General features: G+C 34.9%; 1 protein-coding gene across 2 annotated transcripts in view; it reads right to left on the reverse strand.

Moving 5' to 3' along the window:
* The window catches only part of LOC123554127 (uncharacterized), a 31,440-nt gene that overhangs the window by 10,965 nt on the left and 770 nt on the right, over positions 1-19,705 (reverse strand). For both annotated transcript variants that reach the window (XM_053548423.1, XM_053548424.1), the window contains exons 2-7: positions 12,639-12,692; positions 10,677-10,783; positions 9,148-9,321; positions 7,700-7,811; positions 5,848-5,931; positions 1,129-1,166 (exon numbers count right to left, since the gene is read on the reverse strand). In XM_053548423.1, coding sequence (XP_053404398.1) covers positions 1,129-1,166; positions 5,848-5,931; positions 7,700-7,811; positions 9,148-9,321; positions 10,677-10,783; positions 12,639-12,692 — 569 coding nt within the window. The remainder of the gene's footprint in view (positions 1-1,128; positions 1,167-5,847; positions 5,932-7,699; positions 7,812-9,147; positions 9,322-10,676; positions 10,784-12,638; positions 12,693-19,705) is intronic.

The raw sequence follows: 19,705 nt of genomic DNA on the forward strand, positions 1-19,705 counted from the left end.
CAAGGTACCACTTTAACAACTCTTTTTTATATACTGGTACATATACCTATATCTAGTGTTATATCAATAACAAGAGCTGTCTCCATAGGATGACACATGCCCCCGATGGCACTTTGAATGAATAGTTATGGCCGACGTTAGAGTTTAGGACCTTTGACCTACGGAGCTGGGTCTTGCGCACGACACGTCGTCTTACTGTGTCACACATTCATGCGTAGTTATTTTAAAATCCATGCATGAATGACAATGATATGGACCGGACACGCCCATCAATGCACTATCATGAAAAATGACCTTTAATGTCTAAGTGTGACCTTGACCTTTGAGCTACGGACCTGGGTCTTGCGCGTGACACGTCGTCTTACTGTGATACACATTCATGCCAAGTTATTTGAAAATCCATCCATCGATGACAAAGATATGGACCGGACACGCCCATCAATGCACTATCCTTTAACGTCTAAGTGTGACCTTGACCTTTGAGCTACGGACCTGGGTCTTGCGCGCGACACGTCGTCTTACTGTGGTACACATTCAAGCCAAGTTATTTGAAAATCCATCCATCGATGACAAAGATATGGACCGGACACGAAAATTGCGGACAGACTGACAGACCGACAGACGGACAGACTGACAGACCGACAGACGGTTCAAAAACTATATGCCTCCCTTCGGGGGCATAAAAACTGACAACATATTTAGGTAAATAAGACTGAAAACTCATTTGAAACAGTGAATGTTTTGAGGCATGGATCACCAAGATGCCGTCATTACATCATTTCCAACTGAATATTTTTTGCTTCTGATGGGAGCTGAATACAGGATTTTGCATTTGTTGGTGAAATACAAGTTGTATTTGAGACACAAAATCGTAGCTACATAATGAAAAGTTGGATGAACTTTTTGCAATAGTGAAATCTATGATCAGATACTGCAGAAGCATTGTTTATTGCGAGAATTCACCTAACTCACCTAATTCAAATCCCAAAGAAGAACTTATATATCTTTACTTGACTGTTAACCTCTCTTCAAAAAAGCTATTCTGGACAGAAACTGTTATGCAAATGGAACCCAAAAGGATTATACTGTACAACCAACCTCTTAATTAATCAATTAGTTGTTACTTACTTGATAAAATCAGCAATGGGGTCTTTAGTGGTTTCCAACTGCAATATAAAGCAGAAACTAAGTTTTCTGATATATTTTTTAAAAATAGGTTAGTTTGCACTTTCTTAACAAATAAAATTTTAACATAACTATGATGTAATGCCTCACTGGCACAGATGATCGAGATTGACCGACATGTCTTTGGAAAAAAATATACTTTAGACCAATATGTCAAAACTGAATAGGAATTAAAGGAGATTTGACTCTAAATCTTTCATAATGAATGCAACCACCCTGGCAGAACAGACTGTCAATATGCGGACCAGAATTTCACCAAAATATTGATACAACCTTGCATGAAATCTAGTAAAACTAGAACTGTCACAGAAGTGACTCATACCCCCACCATACGGTCTTGTCACAGAAGAATGGCAACCATAAGAAATCTTAAAAATACTTAGTCTTTGGAGTACTTCATCCTGGGCTTCCACATATAAGTAATACTAGTATAATACTAGTATAGTAATACTAGTAAATATATTAAATCTCTAATATTAGAGATACACTAAAAGTGAATACAAAAAAGTGTCTTACCGACCCATGTTACCACAGAAAAATGTATTTACTTTTTACATAGGACTTATAATAAAAAAGTTAGAAAAATACCTAAAATATTGAAAATTTAAAAATAGGATTTCTAAAAATAGACTAATTCCTGGAATTTAAGGGGAAGAAACTCAGTACAAAAGTTAAGAAAAGGTTACTTCCCTTTGGCTCTAAGCCAATCAGAATGAGATATAGTGAAAATACATCAAAATTAACCTTAAATTCTAGGTAAAAGGGGTCACAATTCAAGAAAAATTAGTGTCAGAGTTATGCACCTTGTGTCACATGATGTGGGTGATGAGGTGGAACATCTATTTTAAGTCTGAATCAAATCCATTCAGTAGTAACTGAGATATAGTGAAAATACATCAAAATTAACCTTAAATTCTAAGTAAAAAGGGGCAAAATTCATAAAAAATTGGTGTCAGAGTTATGCACCTTGTGTCACATGATGTGGGTGATGAGGTGGAACATCTATTTTAAGTTTGAATCAAATCCATTTTGTAATGACTGAGATATAGTGAAAATACATCAAAATCAACCTTAAATTTAAAGTAAAAGGGGACATAATTCATAAAAAATTTATGTCAGAGTTAAGCACCTTATGTCACATGATCTGGGTGATGAGGTGGAACAACTATTTTAAGTTTGAATCAAATCCAATTAGTAACAAGAGGGCCAAGATGGCCCTAGGTCGCTCACCTAAGAAACACACCATAACAGTGTAAAACATGTTTGACCTAGTGATTTCATGGAAACAAATATTCTGACCAATTTTCATTAAGATTGGACCAAAAAATTGGTCTCTTGCGATAAAACAAGCATTTTCTTAGATATGACCTAGTTTTTGACCCTAAATGACCCATGTTCAAACTCGACCTAGATTTTATCAAGGCAATCATTCTGACCAAAATTCATGAAGATCAATTGAAAAATACAGCCTCTATCACATACACAAGTTTTTTCTTTGATTTGACCAAGTGACCTAGTTTTTGACCTCAGATGACCCATATTCAAATTCGACCTAGATTTCATTAAGGCAATCATCCTGACCAAATTTCATAAAAATCAATTGAAAAAAACAGTCTCTATCGCATACACAAGATTTTTCTTTAATTTGACCTAGTGACCTAGTTTTTGACCTCAGATAACCCATATTCAAACTCGACCTAGATTTCATCGTGGCAATCACTCTGACCAAATTTCATGAAGATCAATTGAAAACTACATCCTCTATTGCATACACAATGTTTTTCTTCAATTTGACCTAGTGACCTAGTTTTTGACCCCAGATGACCCATTTTTGAACTCGGCCTAGATTTTATCAAGGTAATCATTCTGGCTAAATTTCATGAAGATCAGTTGAAAAATACAGCCTCTATCGCATACACAAGGTTTTTCCTCGATTTGACCTAGTGACCTAGTTTTTGACCCGAGATGACCAATTTTCAAACTCGGCCTAGATTTCATCAAGGTAATCATTCTGACCAAAATTCATGAAGATCAGTTGAAAAATACCGCCTCTATCGCATACACAAGGTTTTTCTTTGATTTGACCTAGTGACCTAGTTTTTGACCCGAGATGACCCATTTTCGAACTCGGCCTAGATTTCATCAAGGCAATCATTCTGACCAATATTCATGAAGATCAAATGAAAAGTACAGCCTCTATCACATACACAAGGTTTTTCTTTGATTTGACCTAGTGTCCTAGTTTTTGACCCGAGATGACCCATTTTCGAACTCGGCCTAGATTTCATCAAGATTATCATTCTGACTTATATTCATGAAGAATAATCGAAAAATACAGCCTCTATCGCATACACAAGGTTTTTCTTTGATTTGACCTAGTGACCTAGTTTTTGACCCGAGATGACCCATTTTCGAACTCGGCCTAGATTTCATCAAGGCAATCATTCTGACCAATATTCATGAAGATCAATTGAAAAATACAGCCTCTATCGCATACACAAGGTTTTTCTTTGATTTGACCTAGTGACCTAGTTTCTAACCCGAGATGACCCATTTTCGAACTCGGCCTAGATTTCATCAAGGTTATCATTCTGACCAATATTCATGAAGATTAATTGAAAAATACAGCCTCTATCGCATACACAAGCTAAATGTTGACAGACGACAGACGACAGACAGACAGACGACGGACGCCGGACATCGAGTGATCAGAAAAACTCACCTGAGCATTGCTCAGGTGAGCTAATAACTGGGATATAGTGAAAATACAACAAAATTAACCTTAAATTCTAAGTAAAAGGGGACATAATTCATGAAAACTTGGTGTCAGAGTTATGCACCTTGTGTCACATGATGTGGGCACATGATGTGGGTGATGAGGTGGAACATCTATTTTAAGTTTGAATCAAATCCATTCAGTAGTAACTGAGATATAGTGAAAATACATCAAAATCAACCTTAAATTCTAAGTAAAAAGGGGCATAATTCATAAAAAATTGGTGTCAGAGTTATGCACCTTGTGTCACATGATGTGGGTGATGAGGTGGAACATCTATTTTAAGTTTGAATCAAATCCATTTAGTAATAACTGAGATATAGTGAAAATACAACAAAATTAACCTTAAATTCTAAGTAAAAGGGGACGTAATTCATGAAAACTTGGTGTCAAGAGTTATGCACCCTGTGTCACATGATGTGGGTGATAAGGTGGAACATGTATTTTAAGTTTGAATCAAATCCATTTGGTAATAACTGAGATAATAGATTTCGGGACGGGACGGGACGCAACGCGACAAAACTGACTCCTATATACCCCCCTCACACATGTTTGGTGGGGGTATAAAAATGACTCTACATCTTTTTCACAATAGTTCTAAACTGAGTGCAAAATATATCTTTGCTAAACCAATTCATTTTAAACCAGTACTGACTTTACACCTGTGCAATATTTTTAGATTATGCATCAATGTTCAGAACAATATTGTGATATATTTGGATGAGAACCCAATAAAAAAGACATACTGAAAAAGCCAAAAGGCAGGTCCTAAATATGTTTTTTACGGTATAAGTCTATATTTATCTCTATTGTAATACAAAATGTTAAATATTTTTTATTCTCTGCTTATTTTTCTCAGTAAAACATACAGAAACATAGTGGCCTTGAATTTCATGTGAGTACTATTATCCGTCATAAGCTTTAATGATTTAGTAGTACACATGGTAATTTGAACCAAAGCTATTGCAGCATCTAACATGTAATGTATTCAATCCAATAAATATAATGGACTGTCATGTGGTACAAGTGCAAATCGCTGACTGGAAGAGAAAAGCAGAGCTACAGAATATGTTATGATATGCACCTGAAGAGTAACATAAACCCAGGTAGTGTCGAGGTAAATACTTTTATCTGCTTCTGGTGCAGACCACTTCATATTACATTGCTGAAAAGTCTTTGTTTTTATTACATAAGATATAAATACACTGTGTGTACTCATATGTGTTCTCAATAACCAGACTGACTTACTAATTTAAATAACTGTGATACCGTAATTTCATACGCAATTTTTAGAACGTCATTTATGAATGATCACTGGTCAGTTTCAGTTTGACTAGCTATTTCAAGTAACAATGCCATATATCATCACCTTATGCATAGTTTTTCCATATCAAAGTAAATCTGCAGTATCATGCTATCATGTGACATTTTGTGAAATGAGGAAATATTCTGGCAAATTAAAGTTGATTCATCATGATCTATAGTTTATACAATAAACAGTACTGGTATGCTGAAACATATATAATATGAAATAAGGCACTGCCTCAATCAGGAATCGTTACAGTCCATCAGCTTGCCCAGATATATGCATCTGTATCAATTTAAAGGTAGATTTTGGAATAAAAAAAACAACACTGCCCATATTTGTACTGATGTGCAAGACACTGCAGTTCGGACAAGTTATGTGGACGCTTATTATGCACAAGGAAAAAGCGTATTCTTCCAAAAAATCCAAAGTCAGACGCTCTGTGCACGTGCCGGAAGGACACATTTTTAAATTCGATAGTATATCTCATTTGGTATGTATCGCATGTTACCGTTGAGGGATCGATTCCCTAATAAGGTAAATACAGAAGTTATACATTAATACAATGTTCTATACATACCATAGTTTCTATATCATTCAGCTCATAAAACATCATTAATTTTACTCTAATTAATGCATCATCTGCTGTCCGCACCTCGTCCACCTAAAATATATAACCAAATCTTACTTATATTTATACTTGTTTGTTCAAGGGATACTGCAGATTGAGAAAATAACTTTTCTTTTGCAGATTTATGGGATTAAAACTTTATTCTAAAATTCATGTTCCATGTTCAAACATAACATCTTATTCCTAACTGGTCAGGTAGCAAAAGGAGGGGCGGATGAAAACCTTGTATCAATAGCCACATGTCTACCAGATGGCCAGGTTTCAAACTGGACCTAGATTTTATACAGACAAAACAATCTGATCTGGTTTCTTGCAGATCAGTTAAACACATGGCTTCTACCAGTTTAACAAGCTTTTCCTATAATCTAACTACTGATAAATGCCCTTATTGGTTAAGTAAGATGACCCAGTTTAAAACTGACAAGGAAGAATTCCGACTATGTACATAAGGTAGAAAATGAGGCCTCTTCACTATTAACACTGTTTTTCTATGATTTGACCCAATGTTCTTGTTTTTGGCCATATTTCAACTTTTAACAATTCATCAAAACAAACATTTTAACCAAATTTATGCAGATAACTTTGAAATGCGGCCTCTTCAGTGTTAACCCGATTTTATCTATATTAGACATAATGACCTTGTTTTTGACCCCAGATAAACAAGTGTTGAAATTTTATTAAGGGAAACATTCTGACCAAGTTTAATTACCAGGCAAAAGTTGTGAAAGTCAGCAGTATAAACACTGATGACAAGTGACAATGCAATCTAAAAATAAATCTACCGGTGTATAGTTAGCAAAGAAATGCCCGATGTAGAAAAGAACTATACAAGTTCTAAGGAACATAACGCTAGCATTCCTTGAGCAATCTAATTGAAGCTAAATTCCCTAGCAGTTAAAATTTCTACCAAATTTCATTCAAATACTCTTAAACATGTCTTAGATAAGTATTCAGACAGATGAGGGACAATGCAAAAACTATATCCCTCTGTCTATGGCGAAGGATAGTAACTATATTACTATGTTGAAGAATCTTCAGAAATACAAATGCTCAAGACAGTGGTATGTTTCATTCAATGACATGGATGTAAATAACTGCAGTGATGGACCAACTCCCGCTCTGACATTGCTGGTCAGCCAGCTTTCAACTGTTTAGTTTAGAATTCATGGTTTTGATTTATAATTACCATGACAAGGTATTACAGTACTTACAGAGACAAAACCTCAATTTTCAAATATAGAAACACATTATTAATAGGGTCTAAAACTTATTTTTTAAGTCCTTTAACTAATATTCATCAATTTGTTATTTTCTTTAAAATCTATGAAAAGAAATTGATATTTTCAATGTTAAAGTATCAGACAGATTTCTCGCTAATACATATTCAATGAAAAATATGTAACAAATGATGTTTTGCCACGACTTCCTGTTTATCAAATATGCAGAACTACCTTTGGTTAGGTGATTTCTTTTAAACACTTGATGATTGTAATATACTGATATCAAAATTATTAAAACATATTTGATATTAAATTCATTCAGACAAATTTTGAACATTGCATGGTTTTGATTTTTCCACCAGTAAAAGGTACATTATATTCCACCTTTTTTAACATTTACTCTGCTAAATTTCTATAATGAACTTGTAAATCTTTCAATCTGGACAGTACTATTAACTGTTTAACTGGGTGCTTATCAAAAAGATACTGACTAAATTGCAAACAGTGCAGATCATGATTTACACTGGTCACAAAGGCAGAATCAACCGTGTCCAGCATGGTAAGGGTGAAATAATACTTACATTATAATAGAACTGGTCTGGAATGATCTGGAGTCGCTCAAAATGTTTACTGTTGGGAATGAGTCTTGTTTTGTTACTGGGATCTGTTCCATGCCAGGAAAATGAGTGAAGCCTGAAATATATCACATAGCCACAGTGTATCATAACAGGATGTTTATTTCAGTGATTGCCGACTGGAATAATGGTATAATGGAAATCTTGTAAATAGCTTTTTACATTTTATGCATTTGGTGTTCTGGTAATTTTTAATGTGGGTTACTTCCCTTGGTTCCTAATCATAATTATATGAAATTTGCATGTCATATTGAATGCTGTCATTTCTAACACTGACATACTTTTGTTTAACCAAAAATAAGTACACTTTTAATTCAAATCTGTTTAAATATGATTACACAGTATCTTTACAGGTATAACTTGAGTCCATGTAGAATATCTGGAGACAGTACAGAAAAATACCTGGTTGTTAAGATAATCTTTCAAAAACATCATCTTTCCACTCAAAAAATTTTGAATGGCACATCCATAACTGGAAAAGCTTACGTTAATGTTTCCACCAGGTGACCTTAAGTTATTTGTTTGCTAAATTGTGCTTAAACTGGTAAATAAGCTAAGAAATTTGGAATCACAAAAGAACCCAAATAGTTGATGCTTTTATGGAATTAGTATATTACATTTTTGTAATGGGTTTAAACAAAGTTTATGTCAGTTAAGCAAACAGCTGTATTATTTTACCGAGATGTAAAAGACAGTAAGAAAAGGTCGATACAATTTACTGAATGACTATCTGATTTATGTTTTGGGTTTTACTACTGGATAAGTTACTGGTAAATTAATATGAATGTATGAAAATTGGTGAAATATTGTCTTCATTTACACATGTTTTGAAGAACATGTTTTTATTTTTTACTAAACTTTATTGGAGTAGGCAACTTGCAGGCTTAACAGCACACATATGCTGTATTATATTTAGAACTATTTGCTTTGCTTCATATCATAGAAGCTGAGTTTGTACAGTACAAAATAACAACTCAAGGTCTGAAATAAAATGTTGGTGTAGAGGTTATGCTTGTTTTTTGTCAAAATTTGGAAATTTCTGAACTTAGTAACTACACAGAAAGTATTGTTTTTTCTCCAATAAGAACATCTGAAATTTACCAAATTTCTATATCATCAATACAGCAGGAAATGACATCAAAGTCATCAGATAGTGTTGATGTTTTCACACATTCTACGAAGATTTAAAGAGCAAAGTCTTTGTACTTATCCTTTTTAATTTTCTAACAGTTTTATGCTTGAATAGCATTACCACATGTTTGTTTCATGTTTTAACATCTGCAGAATCCCTCTGGGCAAGGGCACCAACAAGTCCATATATCCAAGGTGACGATTTTTATTTAACAACACTGTTTTATTGCAAAATTATGATTACCATCTTGCAATAACCTTACCATTCATTTGCCATTGGCATGAAAAGTGTAGGTCCATACTTGATGTATCGTTTCACCTCGCCGGATTTCATGTCCTGCTTGTACACAACCAGGGCCTCATTGGCATCCAGTGGTATCATGTCTTTCTTCTTGATAGACTGATATGCTATTGTGTTTAGGAACATAACACAGGGTCTGAAATGTTAGATACCAACTAGAGCTATCACTAAAGGTGATGAATGTACCCCCCGCATGCACTGACACAGTACATTGCAATCTGACGCACACAAGACTGCATAATTATGTGGACTGTATGTATATAGACTGTATGTATACAGTATAGTAACAAAAAACAAAGTCCCATAACTATGCAGAATATTTATCTAAAAGAATGTAACATGCACCATGCACAACTAGGGTTGGTACTGATCACTTGTGTGAAGTTTCATTAAATTGTGTGTAAGGGTTTGGTAGATTAGGCACGCACAAGATTGCATATGCAGACTGTATGTACATAGTATGTTAACAAGAAACAAAGTCCCATAACTCTGCAATTTTTGTCGCTGAAAGAATCTAACATGCCCCATGCACAACTACTGTTGTTACTGATCACTTGTGTGAAGTTTCATTAAATTGTGTCAAGGGGATGAGGAGAGATGGTGCGCACAAGATTGTGTCTATGTATATAGTATAGTAACAAAAAAAACAAAGTCCCATAACTCTGCAAATTTTTTTTCTAAAAGAACCTAACATGCCCCATGCACAACTACTGTTGGTACTGATCACTTGTGTGAAGTTTCATTAAATTGTGTCAAGGGGATGAGGAGAGATGGTGCCCACAAGATTGTGTCTATGTATATAGTATAGTAACAAAAAAACAAAGTCCCATAACTCTGCAAATTTTTTTTCTAAAAGAACCTAACATGCCCCATGCACAACTACTGTTGGTACTGATCACTTGTGTGAAGTTTCATTAAATTCTGTCAAGGGGATAAGGAGAGATGGTGCGCACAAGATTGCGTCTACGGACAGACGGCCAGACGGACAGACAGACAGACAACCTGAAACCAGTATACCCCGCCTTACAACTTTGTTGTCGGGGGGTATAATTATATGATTAACCTTTAGCCTGCTGGTGGCAAGTGACCAGTGTAGACCATGATCAGCTTGCACATCCGTGCAGGCTGATCATGGTCTGCACTGTTCGCTTTTCAGTCTGTAAATTTTCAGTGAACCCCACTTCGAATGATAAATGGTATTGCCCAAACTGAATGATGGACCAGTCCATTTTAGAAATTTAGCAGGATAAGAGTATAAATAATGATATTCTTAATGTCATCCATTATCTAATTATGTTAACATAATACAGTAATACTTGGAAATAAACTCTTAATTTTCATGTTTTTATTGCATGGAATGAAATAATTACACTGAGGGGTTACTTTTACATTAATTTTGTATCTACTGACCTCATAGAGCCAGTAAACTATAAAGTACTACATAAATTTGTGTTATATTAGACTAGCTGCAAATATTTCGTAATAATATACCCCTGCATGTGTTCTATTCTGCCATCTCTGTGTTTAACAACCAAATATTCATTTTGATTGGCTGAGTATCTTGTTAACATTGTCATCCTCTCACGAAACAGGAACATCTGAAACATAAAGACATATAATCATCTTCTTCACTCTGGAAAACATTCATTATTAGATTAACTACTTGAAGATCCCTGAGAAAGACTAGTAACTGAGAAATGTTAGAGTAAATGCTTCTTTTCATATTTGTGCATTTTGTCTCATTAGTATCATAAAATGAGAAAGGTCTATGACTCTTACATATTTTAAACAATATTGTCATCAGGGGAGGATGGGGGTATGGATTCTACAAAACATCATCAAGAAATACAAGACAAAAGAAACAGAAAGAGTAGGGCAAATATTTTTTTGAGATTCACAATTTTTTACATCCATAATGCATACTTTTTTTACTAAATCAAGAGCCACATATCTGGTCTAACTGGTTAAGTGAAACCCCAAACAAAACTCACAGTATCAAAGTTTACATGCTGGCCACAATCGCATAATTTTTTATGACCCCATGTCAAACACTTTTTGAGACACATGAAACACAAATATTTAGACCATTCATGTGTATTTTGTCATAACACTGGTTTTACTGAGTGAAATCCAAAACAAAAGCTGAGGTGCAAAACTTCACATACTGAATAACAATCCTATATTGTTTGATGACTCTAAGGCAATTACTTATCAAGATATGCACTACACAAAGTCTGACAGACTAACCAACATCCAAAAGGCAGACAAAGGTAAATCCAAAAGCAAACTAGGTGTTTTTGTCACAAAAACAAACGTCACCGGTGACACCCCCCCCCCCCCCCCCCCCCCACACTATGTATACCTTTAGCTCTGGTGGCCATTTTGTGCAGCAAAGTGAAACATGTCCGCAATATGCACAACTAGACTTGGTACTGATCACTACTGTGAAATTTCATTGAAATCTGTTCAGCAGTTTGACCTGTGAAAGCCGGACAATATTTTTCTATTTTTAGCTCTGGTGGTCATTTTGTGCAGCGATATACATAACTAGGGTTGATACTGATCACTTCTGTGAAGTTTTATCAAAATCCAGCCAGCAGTTTGACCTGTGAAAGCTGGACAAGATTTTTCTATTTTTAGCTCTTGTAGCCATTTTATACAGTGGAGCAGAACATGCCAGCGATATGCACAACTAGACTTGGTAAGATCACTCCTGTAAAGTTTCGTCAAAATTCAGCTAGCAGTTTGACTTGTGAAAGCAGGACAAGCTTAATGCAGACGGACAGACGCGAAGGCAAAAACAATATAATATTAATTCTGTATGTCTGCTTCATACTGAGAACTGATAAAAAAATCCATCTGAATTGGATGAAAATTAGGAGTTGAGAACACAAGATACAGATGTAGTTGTAATACGGGTAAGTCCAAAAAGTGGGTATTACTCAAAAAAGTATGAATGAAAACTGTAGGAGAAGTCGAGAACACAAGGAAGTGTAATGGACCGACTTACTCTATAAGAATGATGGACAGAAAGTTCAAACCCTATATTATCGCCTTGGTCTCAGACACGGGAGGCAAAAATCAGTATGTATATTTGAATACACAAATTGTAAGCCTTTATAAATCCTGCTACATTTCTATAACGGTCTTGTCCATCTCTCAATTTGGACAGTACCATGAACTGTTTAAAGGGGTGCTTACCTAAAAGATACTGACTGAATAGCGAACAGTGCAGATCATGATCATACTGCATGGATGTGCAGGCTGATCATGATCTACACTGGTTGCGAAGGCAGAATCACTTGCTGCCAGCAGGCTAAAGGTTAAAGAAGTTTGACAAATCAACAACATTGTACTTTTAAAGTCTTTTTACAGTTAGCTGTGACTTAATATATTTCTTTTTCTTCTTCTTCTTCTTCTTATGACTACACTTAATATTTTTAAAAAACTTACTCTTTTTGGGCCATCTTCAATTCTGGCTGATCCATGATGGTCATACACTAAAGCCTGTAACAAAATATTTATTTTATATAATTATCAAAAATCACACATACAAATCTTTTTAACATCAATTCTTGACCTTTTTATATCTTACTTAAGATGGGTCATTCTGATGGGTGAACTCAGAAATATATCATTTTTCGATAAGTAAATCCAATAAATAAACATATGACAGGCTCTTTCAGATCATGTTCATCCATTTCCGATCAGAGTGTTTTACGCACAGACTCATTTGTCAATCATTCTTTTAACAAGAGGGCCATAATGACCATGGATCACTCACCCGAGTAATTGGGCATATAGCCTCTAGTGTTAAAAGCCTTTCCCTTTCATTTGAGCAGATGGTCTAGTTTTTGACCCACATGATCTAGATCCGAACATCAAGATAAACATTTTTCCTAGGTTTCATGAAGATAAAATCATAAATGTGGTCTCCAGAGTGCTAACAACCTTTTCGTGTGATTTGAGCATGTGACCTTGTTTTTGACCCCACATGACACAGATTCAAACTTGACCTAGGGATCATCAAGATAAACATTCTGATCAACTTTCATGAAGATAGGGCCATAAATGTGGCCTCTAGAGTCATCAGGAATAGGAATCATCAGCGTTTTCTGATCATGTTAAGCCCTTCCCGCAGAAAGGGCCCTTTCTTTTGGGTATTTCAACTTCAACTGTGTTTCTTCTAACAATCAACTTTGATTATTACTGGAAAGGTGGGGATCCTTTATGCAAAATCTTACTATGATACAAGGGTTTTAAATATAGTTAAAAGTAAAAATAAGATGATTGTGTTAGAACATGTTGCCAGCTAGGCTGTTAGTGAAGCACTGGAGGCTTGCACTAGCCTTGATGTTGCATGGGAGTTCATTCCAACTATATCTGATTGAGCGAGGGAAGAAAGAGTTGATGTGAAAATGGCACAAAGAACTTATTGTTTCTAGACAGTGTTAGGTGATTGTGGTCTACCATGACAATAATATTAGAGATCTAGTACAGCATGATCAGTGAAGCATTTATTCTATGTTGGCAGCATTGCTGTGACACTACTCTGGTATGAGTAGTCATTCATGACATATCTAGCTGCAGCTCTTTACATTCTTTCTATATCATGTGTAAGAGTTTTTTGCCATCTAGTCATACCCATTGCCAGATAGCTGTTTTTACAATTTTGCTTTTAACCAAGCTATTTTTCCTTGATTTTAACTACCATTTACAAATCAGTCTATTAATATTCTTTGAAGTTCAATGTGCCAAATGTCCAAGTCCCCAAGAGGTGTTTTGACATTATCAGAAGACAGATAGACAGATGAGAGACAATATGAATGTCTCAGGTGTTCCACTAGACATGAAAACCTAAGAGTCCCAGGACCCTTGGGTCCAAATTTTGATAGGCGCATTTCCAAAATACAAGAGCTAGTCCTGTCCCAACTTGTCGTAACTATGGACTAAATTTTCTTATATAGTAATAAGCAGTAAGTTTGGTAATACAAAGATATTAATCAAATTTTTTTTTATTAATATTTATTTCATAATAAACATTGTAGGGCTTTAAGTAATAAACTATTACAAGAATGGTGGATGGGGTTCAATCTGATGATGCCTTTGCATGTTATAATATCAAAAATGCTTTAAAATATTACAGGGTTGGCAAAAACCCGGGTTTTAAGCATACTGCCCAGCCCAGCGGGTAATACTGGGAAAACCCGGGTTTTACTGGGCAATAGTGGTCAATTCTGGGCAATATAATATTTCAATTCAAACTTCAGTACATAGTTTAACACTTTAGTTGACTAACAACCAATCTAGTGATAGCAGTGACACCTGCATGCCTGGTGCTATAATATCTTTAAAAATCTATTCAATAGATTATTACGATGATGATTGAGCAATTATTGAGCAACATTAAGGGATTAAAGTTAGAAGTGTGAACAACTTAAATCTGGCCATTTTGCTCATGAAAATCAGTTTAGATCACCAGTCAGGGGTGTAACTGTTTTAAGTTATGTAACCTATTTCAGTTACTTTTTCAAGCATTTTGTAACCTGTATTAGTTATAAAATATAGTTAACTCAGGTAAGTTATTCAAAGAAAGTCTTTTTGCTGTCCTCACAAAGTGATCTTTAAAGTGAAATTAGTAGCAAACTGTGGTTAATCAAATTCTCTTTTAGTCTGAGCATGACCTGATAAGCATAATGGGATATTAAGAGTTTTATAGCTTAAAAACGTTTTGCGTAAAACTTTATCAGCCTTGCATAAAAATTTTTACTGCCTAGCTGGAAAGATAAAAGGTCAAGGATTCAAGAAATAATTGCATTAGTCTCATTCATAATGAGGAATTGGCACAGGAGGGCTTTGTAATATTTTAAGATAACTGAAACAAGTTATGAAAGTTTAAGCAATAACTCAGATGGGTTATAAACTGCGATAACTTGAAACAGTTACACCCCTGACTGATCACATTGTCATTTCTATCATATAACCATAAAACCTAAGGACCCCATGTGGAATTGTTTTAATGTTACTGTGGATGTTTAAAAAGATTGCAGAATGTAAAGACTGTGGCACTTTGGTTAGTGCCAAAATTGGGAGTCTGAAAGATCATAGCCTGAAATGTTACACTGTACAAAGAACTATAAATTTATTTTTATAGCTCTTTGCACTGTGTTAGTTTATTGAAAGGGTATTTCAAATTTTGATATTATTCAGAAGAAACTCAGAAACAGGCTTGCGATAAAAAACCCCGCAAAACTTGCATTCGGTTACAGAATGCTTCTTTATAAAGAAGAACTAGACTGGTAGACTATTCCTGTGTTAAGCAAAATCTAGTTGGGACCTAGAGAGATCTAACTATAAATGTTGAAAGGTGTTTACGTTCCCATAAAAAATATTTTGTTGTGTAAATAAGCCATAATTTTGTTAATGAAGCTGTTCTGTCAGCTACCTTAGTAATCACTTCACCAATTTTTCAAAGTACAAAATGTATTAAAACTTAATGTAAGAATTAGCTCACATTTTATAACATAGAAACTCAATTGTTTTTGTAAAAAAAATTAGAAAAACTTCTTATTGCCCAGTATTGCCCACTTCATTCATTTTTTTGGAGTATTGCCCAACCCGGGAAAACCCGGGTTTTCCCGGGCGGGTTTACCCACCCTGGGCGGGTAGTCGCCAACCCTGAAATATTAGCTACTTTTGCAACAGATGTCATATTTTTCTTAAATGCAGACTTTTTACTGACTAATTATTAAGATTGCGCTAGAAAATCTCGTTAGAAAGGACAGAAATGTCTGAAAATCATGGTCGCGAAAATAGGTGACAACTAGAGCTGCTTTTGAGAAAAGCGCATGTCCCCCACAACTGCTTAATCATCTGAATAGTAGTATATGAGTCAACCATGCACCAAGACATCAACTGCCTTATCAGACTTTGAGTGCTTTGATTATCAAAAACAAGGGCCATAATTCTGAAGTGCCTGGGCCGATTTGGCTAGTTATCGAACTTGGCTGAGGACTTATTGACAAACACATTTTGTTCAAGTGTTGTGAAGATCGGATGAGAAATGTTCCACTTAAGAGTGTGGACAAGCTTTGTGACAGATGGACAGACAGACACACACACACAGACAGGAGTAAATCAATATGTCTCCCACACCACTCTGTGGTGGGAGACATAAATATGGAAAACGGAAGTTAAGACTTCAATTCTTGATAAAATACCTGTTTTTAATTCATTTTCTTTCATCATAGCTATTCAAAACTTACAATTTCTGCTTATTTAAAACATTTTTAGCCTGAATACTAAGACTCAGTAACAATAAAAAAGAATTGCCGACTCATAAAATTGTATCAAGCCAACAAAATAATGATTATAAATATCCAATTTTATTCAGTAACATAGTTATCGCCAACTGACTGCCTAACTGAATAAAATTGTTGCAACCTTTCAAATGCAAAAACGAATGTTGTTAATTACACAGACCATCAATTTTTCACATATTTTACAAATACAAATTTCGGTAAGAACTCCTTCAAGTATGCTGCACCTGTTCTGTGGAATTCCTTTCCTGAAAGCTACCGAAATGCTGTAGATTTCAGCCAATCTAAAAATCAGATAATTAACGATTGTAAATGTTCTTTGTGCAAAATCTGAATCACTTTTTTACTTCAGTTATACAGTCATATCATTTTTTAAATCCATAAAACTGGTTGTCAGCAAGCTTGTTGATGTACATGTACATGTTTTTTGAGTTTTCCTGTGTGACATTATGTATTTATTTTTTTAGCCTTGTATTCTTCAGGTTTGCTTGCATGCACTTTATTTGTTTATTTCTTCCCGCAGTTGTGCTTTCTTGAATTTCTTCATGCAGCAGTATTAATATGTAGTATATATATACTTATTTTGCCTTGTCTTTCAGTTATGCTTGCATGCAGTTGTATCTGTTTATTTTTCCTGCAGTTGTGCTTTCCTGAATTTTTTTTGCTATCATGTAGTAGTTGCTGTTCAGTCCACCTCATGTCTGATCCTGAGATGATAACTTGCTGCAGCTTTGTTTTAAATTATACATTTTTGTGCTTGTTTTGATGGTTTCACATTTTACATCTTTCTTATGGCAGTATTTAGGTCACCAACCTAGAACAGCAGCTATTACATGGCTTTTAAATTCTATCAATAACACATCAAAATGTTGCCATGTCATCTTATGTTTCTGTCATGTATTATTTGTATGGTTTGTTTTATAAACTAGATCTCACTGATTGTGCAATGCCAGTGTCATATTATGTTCTGTCTTTGTGCTAGATATATTTTTCGGTTAATTCATATCAAAAATAATTTTTAATGTTCATAGTTCTTTTAATCATGTCCTTCTTTTACAGCTTGTTTTACTTTGTTCCTTATAAATTTGTTAACATAATATGTAATTGATAAATGACACAATTACAAATTACATTCAATTACTTGGGAAATGTAATTTAATTGCAATTAATTACAATTACATTTTTAATTACCCCAGGTCTGTAACATATAGTTGGTTCAAAAGCACCTGTATTAGTGTATGCGTGACTTCAGTGACCGCATGTGTATATTTAGAATACGTGGGTTGATTGTGGACACAATTTTATTGTAGGAAATGAATGATAAGAGAAAGGGTTATGAAAGGAAAATGCTCCCAGGGCACAGTGACGCACGGGCAAGTATAATGCGGGGTCCTTTGAGTGTCTTTTGGAAATCTGGGACCGGACCTGAGGTCGCGGGTCAAATGGAACCCCTGATGTCTGTGTCTAAAGGTAAACTTAGCCCCAGCAATATGCTGGTACACATTTACAGCTGGGTCAACTGAGGCAAGCATGACAAAGTGCCTTGCCCAAAGAAACTTCGCAATGAAAGTTTTCAGGAATCAAACAAGCCTTCACCTCTGTAGGAGAACGTCTTGGCCCTCTTCAGGGGTCACGCTGTCGATCGCCACTTGAGCCATTTGCGACAAAAAATTAAATGTGGCTCCGAAATTTTCTAATTGGCGAAAATGGCCCGAAGCTATGTCTGTCTGCAAAACTATGAATATTGCCAGTTTTACGAACCAAAAGGTGTGAAAAATCGATAATCTGTGTAGACAAACAACATCCGTTATTGAAAGGGAGGGGGCCAATTTGCAAAAATTTTATTTGATCAGGCAGTTAATTGGCGATAATTAGATTATTGAATAACAAACTGGATAATTATAATCATCATTTTGTGCGCTTGATACGATTTAATGAGCAATCGGCCGTTACACGATCTATAGCAAATTTTCTATGATTGCCGAGGGTTAGTTTGGGCAAAAACAAATAAAAAATGCTTTAGATAAGCAGAAATTGTAAGTATTGAATAGCTATGATGATAGAAAAGCAATAAAACATAGGTATTTTATCAAATATTTAATTCTAACGTACGTTTTTCGTATTTGTCACCTGTTTTCGCGACCGTGATTTTCGGATATTGCTGTCATTTCTGACGAGATTTTTTTAGTGCAGTCTTAATAAAAAGCCAATAAAAAGTCTACATTTAAGAAAAATATGACAACTGTTGCAAAAGGAGCTCTTATTTTGAAGTATTTTTCGAGAATAAAACATGCGAAGGCATCGAACCCCACCCACTTATAGGCAATGTGCAAAATAAGACACTGCTTAAACAAAACTTCTTCTTTTTAGACATCTTTATTTTAAATGTGATTTTCAGAATTTTTTTTATTAAATGGCAGATGTTTATAAAAATGATAATTTTAGAAGTTAACAAAAATTGATTTTCTAAGTAGCTTTTTAAAGGGTTACTAAGAAATATATAATAACTACATTAATTTCTTGAGTGGTATGAGGACTTTGGTACATATCATGTAGTCCTACAAGAACGTCAATGCTATACGCTTCACCGTTGTTGGCCCCATGATTTTATCTTTGGAAAAAGCAGTGGCTCAGAGAAAAAAATTCCCAGTGTGACCCCTGCCTCTTTATGTGTCCAATTCAGACTTTTTTTGTCAATCCAGTGTTCACGAAAGACCCTGAAAATTCATAGGACAGTCGGTCTGGTAAACATGATTTTTTTACAGGACCGGATAATGTTTTACCAGACCGATTTCTTTTTAATAAATTTGATATCTGATCTTTAAAACTGGTATTATACATAGTCTATATAGACAGCATTACACAAATTACATCCTTTAAGTTTATTTCCACATCATATTAATTGAAACAGATTTCAGACATTAAGTTTTCAGGCTGTAAAAAATCACCCTGTACTTGGATTCAGTGTTGTTATATTTTCTGGTCCTTTGGGACCATGGAGTCCATTCAACATATGTGTAATAGATCTAGAGTCCCGCTTAAGCCGTTGCTAGGGGGCATGAGAGATGTTGCACATTTCATTACCTCTCGCGAACAGACTCAGTCAACGAGTCTGTTGTTATTCTTCTTGGTTGCATTCTTTGCTTCCAAAGGATCTTTTAGTAATTTTACAGATTTTATTGTTATTCATTTGCTATATCA

Source organism: Mercenaria mercenaria, chromosome 7 (assembly GCF_021730395.1).
Source record: "Mercenaria mercenaria strain notata chromosome 7, MADL_Memer_1, whole genome shotgun sequence".
Taxonomy (NCBI): domain Eukaryota; kingdom Metazoa; phylum Mollusca; class Bivalvia; order Venerida; family Veneridae; genus Mercenaria; species Mercenaria mercenaria.